The sequence below is a fragment of the Alligator mississippiensis genome, chromosome 15 (genome assembly GCF_030867095.1).
Source record: "Alligator mississippiensis isolate rAllMis1 chromosome 15, rAllMis1, whole genome shotgun sequence".
Classification (NCBI taxonomy): Eukaryota; Metazoa; Chordata; order Crocodylia; family Alligatoridae; genus Alligator; species Alligator mississippiensis.
The window spans coordinates 27,720,951-27,726,618 of NC_081838.1; the positions used below are offsets into that span (position 1 = coordinate 27,720,951).

At 57.3% G+C, this 5,668-nt stretch overlaps 1 protein-coding gene across 2 annotated transcripts; it reads left to right on the forward strand.

Moving 5' to 3' along the window:
• Nucleotides 1-498: 498 nt before the first annotated feature.
• LOC132245834 (zinc finger protein with KRAB and SCAN domains 1-like) lies at nt 499-5,297 on the forward strand. 2 transcript variants are annotated; one of them, XM_059718940.1, is made up of 5 exons: nt 499-1,256; nt 1,873-2,565; nt 2,690-2,900; nt 3,250-3,638; nt 3,926-5,297. In XM_059718940.1, exons 2-5 carry the CDS (start codon nt 2,209-2,211, stop codon nt 4,550-4,552), a joined length of 1,584 nt encoding a protein of 527 aa, XP_059574923.1. In that variant the 5' UTR covers nt 499-1,256; nt 1,873-2,208; the 3' UTR covers nt 4,553-5,297. The 2 variants fall into 2 exon arrangements, with proteins under 2 accessions (XP_059574923.1, XP_059574924.1); XM_059718941.1 differs by having other exon boundaries at nt 506-1,256; nt 3,250-3,434; nt 3,926-5,295.
• Nucleotides 5,298-5,668: the final 371 nt, after the last annotated feature.

The following is a 5,668-nucleotide window of genomic DNA, read 5'->3' on the forward strand; positions in this document are numbered from 1 at the left end:
TGCGGGAGCGGGGTGCCGCCGGCGCCGGGCGGCACATCACAGCTGGGAGCAGGGCACGGGCTTTGCGGGCAAGGGACACGGGGTGGGGGGGCGGTGTGGCGGTGCCCCCATGTGCGGGCCACACGCATGCCGCCTGCCGGGGCAGGGGGAGGCTGGCATGCGGCCCGAGCGCGGCTCGGCGCCCCACGCTGCAGCCAGGGCAGGGTGGGGGCGCGGGCTCGCACGTGGCCGCCGCTGCCGCTTGCCCGGCGAGCCGGGACGGCCGCAGCCTCCGCAACCTCCCGCTGCGGCCACGAGCCGTGCGGGGTGGCGGGGATGGCTGCCACCATGCTGCCGCGGCCGCTGGCACAGCGCCGAGCACGGCTCCGCGCCCGCAGCGGGAGGTTGCGGAGGATGCGGCCGTCCCGGCCCGCCGGGCAAGCGGCAGCGGCGGCCACGTGCGAGCCCGCCCCCCCTCCCTGCCCTGGCTGCGCGTCGGGCGCGGAGCGGTGCCAGCCTCCCCCGGGCAGGGGCATGCGTGCGGCCCGCACATGGGGGCACCACCACCCCGTGTCCCTTGCCCGCAGAGGGGCACCCCTGCCCGAGCCCCTGCCCTGCTCCCAGCTGCGATGTGCTCCTGGGGCTGACAGCACACCCCCCCCCCCACCCCCTCTTATGGTTCTGGACCGACTCATGGATTTGGACTTCATTGGGCTCTTTTGGATTGGAGCACGAAACATTTCTTTTTAATCACCCCCCACCAAGCATGGAAGGCTATATCCGCCTGGACTAAAGGAGGGCTTTAGTAGACATGAATAGACAGGAAACCCCCTGGGCCTGTCCCACACTAGAGGTTGCTCTTATCATCTGTTGGGTGCATTGTGGGGTTTTCACATTGGTGTTCCCTGCCTCAGTTTCCCTTTCTTGTGCCCTCTGCTGTCACCATGGGAAAGAATGGGTTAAGGCTGATGTGACTTACCCGGGGAAGGAAAGGGAGGGGTAACTCAGCTCCTGGGGAAGGGGCCACCAAGATTACAGTGGGCTGGTTTGCATATGAAGACACAGCAGAGCAGCACTGAGGAGGAGCCCCAGCACCTGGAGAGCCCTGCCCTCTCCGGCACACCCAGGAGGGACTGTTGGAAAAGACACTCCCAGGGACACCAGGGGGAAAGCAGAAGGCAGAAGCAGAGGAGACCTCTACCTGCTCTTGTGTTGGGCAGGATCCTCCTGCTTTGCTGCATAGGACTCCCGGTGCCCAGAGTTCATCTGCAAGAGAGGTAAAGTCCCTCTCTGGGAGCTGAGCAAAAAGAGACCCTGGGCAGTGGGAATGCAGAGAGCCAGGAGGGTGGGACTGCAAGGGCTGGGTCAGAGCCCGAAGTGCGAAGGCTCCCCGATGCCTGGGCTGGCTTCAAGGGAAGCTCAAACAGAGCATGTTAAGGTTTGGGATCCAAATTGAAAGCCCATCTGGGTAGGTCAGCACAGCCAGGCCTGGGAAGCACACAGGGTGTGCGCGGTGGGACTCCAGAGGGTTGGTGCAGCCCAGCCAGCGCCAGGGCAGTCCCAATCTCTTGCCATCAGGGTCTGACTGGGAAAAGATGCATCCCCAGAACGGATGTTTTCTGGATGATCCCCCTCCGGTCTGCAGGACTGACAGAAGCCAAAGGCAGAAGTCAGGCCAGGGGATAGACAGGGAGCTGTGGTTGGGGCATTTCTGGATCCATCCTGGTCCCTGCATCCTGTGCAGGGCAAGAGGAGAAGCAAGAATGACCCTAAGGCTGCTCTGAGTAGGGGACTGTCGAGGCATCAGGGCTGGGCAGACCTCGGGGCTGGGGCAGGGTCTCAGTCCCTGCCTCCCATTACACGGTGCAATCTGTGCTTTCTCCTTTCCCACAGGCGGCCCTGGAGCCTGGATGCTGTCGGGAGGCACCGTGAGTGAGTGCAGGGAGAGCAAGAGCCCAGGCCCCCGGCTGGAGTGAGCCCTTTCCTGGGGAGACGGTGGATGCTGTGCTGGAGCCCGTGGCAGCCGTGGGCCTTCCCTGCGCAGCCTGAAGTGAAGCTGAAGGAGCAGGACCCAGGAGATCTCCAGGCAGGAGCTGAGGGGGAGAGCAAATCCCTTTTGTGGTCCAGAGTGGGACCAGGGTGAGGAGGGTTTCCCCAAGGTGGTCAGCACCTTGGCCAATAAAGCAGGAGGAGCCGGTCCAACGCCAGGAGATCCAGGGGCAGGAGGTGATGCAGGCCATGCGGCCCCCGCCTGAGACCAAGATTCCCTTAGAGACCCCACAGCTGGGGTACGACCTCCCCACCCCAGAGACCTGGCGCCAGCGTTTCCGGGGCTTCTGCTACATGGAAACCATGGGGCCGCAGGAGGTTTGCAGCCGCCTGTGGGAGTTCGCCCTGCGCTGGCTGGAGCCCCAGCACCGCAGCAAGGAGCAGATGCTGGAGCTGGTGGTGCTGGAGCAGTTCCTGGCCATCCTGCCCCGGGAGATGCAGAGCTGGCAGTGGGGGCATGGTGTGGAGACCTGCGCTGAGGCCGTGACCCTGGCCGAGGGGTTTAAGCTGGGGCAGGAGGAGGAGGAGAAGCTGCAGGTGAGTGTTTGACCCTGATCATGGATGCTGCAGTCCCCATCTCCATGTGCTTGGGGGATGTTCCTTCCCAGCCCCGTCTCTCCCATATCCCGGCTTCCCAGTGATATAGTTGTCTCGTCTCCAGGTCATAGTGAGTGTAAAAGCCGAGGAGGTGTCCTCAGACAATATGCATCCCGCTGCGGCATCACAGGAACCTGGTGATTCCTGGCCAGTGCAGCCAAAGGCCGAATGTGTGGACAGGCCTTTGGAGGACTCAGGAGAGAGGGAAACACCGGGGTCCCTGGACAAGCCACTTCAGGTCTCCAAAGAGGATCCTCAGTCTCACCAGGACTCAGGTGAGGTACCAGATGCAAGGCCTGGGTGTGGATTTGGGTGTCTGTCCTGTGTGCAGAGGGAGAGGTTTGAATGTGTTTTTGGAAGTTCAGCACCCAGAACTGGACACAGTACTCCAGCTGAGGTGTCCCCAGCACCAATTAGAGAGGAAGTATCACTTCCTTAGCCCTGCTTGCGATGCATCAGCTAATGCACCCCAGTTTGCTATTAGCTCTGTTGACTACAGTATCGCACTGGTGGTTCATGTTCACCCTGTGACCAACCACATCCATGATTCCCGGGAACTTTGTTTTAAACTCTGCAGTAGTTGCCAGCCTGGGCACTAATCTGGAGTTTCTCTTCCCCATGCAGGAGGTGCCTGGCTGCTGAGCAGAGGTGAGGAGAAACCTCCTGTGGAAGAGCCTGCAGACCTGGAGCCAGCGCAGACTTCCCCAGGGAGTTTGGGTGAGATGGACTCCCTGAGACCTGAGAAGGAGCCACGGCATAAGAGTCAGGGAAAGCCCCGAAAGCAGAAGGAGAATGTAGCGGTGAACAAGGTACCATCTGCAGTTGGGTGTGCCAGTGGAGAAGGGGCAGAGCCTAGAAAGAGCCTTGGGTGCAGGGAAGAAGTTGTGGTGCTGAGAGACCTAAAGAGCCGCTGGAAAGGTGCACTGCATCCCAGCCCAGGAAGTGGGGAGAGCTTCATCTGGAAGCAGGCGCTCACTACCAAGAACAGAGGCAGAGCCCATCCCAGCCCCAAGGTCAGAAAAGCTTTTAACTTCCCATCACTTCTGGCTCTTCATAGATAAGCACAGGGAGATAAGCCCCATGTATGCACTAAGTGTAGGAAGAGCACTAGCTGCCTCTCTCCCCTGGTTGCTCACCTCCACATCTAGTCTGGGGAGTTCCCCCACTGCTTCACCAAATGGGGAAGAGCTTTTTGTGGCCCTCAGGCCTGGTCAAGCACCTACATGTGCAGAGGGGGAAGCATCAGTACTGCTGTGCCATGTGTGATAAGACCTTCACCCATTTCTTCTCCTTGTCTCAGCAACGTCGTATCCACCCAGGGAGGAAGACACACCGCTGCAACAAGTGCAGGAAGAACTTCAGCTGCGTGCAAGACCTGTCCCAGCACCAGTGTGTGCAGAGTGGGGAGCAGCCATACCTTTGCACCAGGTGTGGGAAGAGCTTCAAGCAGCCCTCCATGCTGGCCAGGCACTTGTTCATGCACACACGGGAGAAGCCACATCAATGCTCAGAGTGTGGGAAGCGCTTCAACCTGTCCTCCATCCTGGCCAAACACCAGCTTATCCACAAGAGGGAGAAGCCACATCGGTGCTCAGAGTGCGGGGACACTTTCACTCACCCCTCCAGCCTGACTCAGCACAAGCGTATTCACACAGGGGAGAAGCCACATCGGTGCCTGGAGTGTGGGAAGAGCTTCTCCCGTTCCTCTAGTTTGGCCCGGCATGGGCTCACCCACACAGGGGAGAAGCCACATCAGTGCTTGGAGTGTGGGAAGAGCTTCACCCTGTCCTCCAGCCTGACCACACACCAGCTCATACACACAGGGGAGAAGCCACATCAGTGCTCAGAGTGTGGAAAGAGGTTCACCCAGTTCTTCAGCCTGGCCCGGCACCAGTTTATACACGCAAGGAAGGAGCCACATCAGTGATCAGAGGGTGAGAAGAGCTTTATGAAATTCTCCCACCCAGCTTATCCACACAGAAGAGAGGCCACATCACCATATTTCTCAGCTATAATTCTCACTGAAATTACCAGCATCCCCATTTTTTATATTTTTTTGAGGAAATGTGCCTGTGGTATGTGTTGCAGTTAGAAACCGAATTTTTAACCGAGTGCTCTGGGAATTAACACAACACCTGGTCGGTGGATAGCAGAAAGGCTTGTTTTAATCACTACTAACAAGCTACAACACTAAGTTACAGTACAAGACTCTTTCCCAATATAAAAGAAGCTATTAGCCCTTAGTGTTATCTTAGCAGCACGGAGATCTTTACCCGATGCAGGCAGGAGGCCGTTCTTGTACAGCCTCAAAGCCTTGGTCCTTCACGTGGAGGCTGGGTGGCAGGATGGCTTCTGGTCTGGACTGCGCACGCCTTGCTGACAAACCTGCTGAGTTTCTATACTGCGTTTTTTTAAGCATATTTTCTTGGTGGGTTGAAGAACATGGCCTGGACAAAGGTGACAGGGTGGAGGGTCATTGTCCTTTGGTTGTGTTGTAAATGTTAGTCTTTTGCATCCATCTCTGGCTGTTGTAAGTAAAACCGACATGCACAAAAACCCTTCAATGCTCTGAAGGCTTCTCATTTGCTCAATTATAGTGTGGCTTGATTGCTGGAACCCGACACCCTAAACCAGGGTATACTACATGATTAACTGCAGTAGAGCTCAATTACTTGAATTGAGCACCTTAGCCCACAAATTGTAAGGCATTGTATAGGCTGTTGTAATAACAGGGCAGAACTCAAAATATTTTCCAGCTGGCACAGACACCTCGATTGGCGAGGGATCTGATAACAAGGGAGAGGCAATCACTTGGAAAAGGGAGCTTACTCATAATCAATTTAGAGTAGTTGGGCTCAGGGTGTACTTGATACCAAAGCCAAAGATGAGATTAACTGTATTGTTATGTCTCAGCTGGCCCCAGTCATGAGTTTGCCTTCTTGTGGAAAAGGGCACTGATATTATAATTTAGTCATTTGAATTTTGCACGGAGGTGCAGACAAGCTCTGTGTCCAGCAGTGTGACAGAAAAGCCAGTGTCTAAT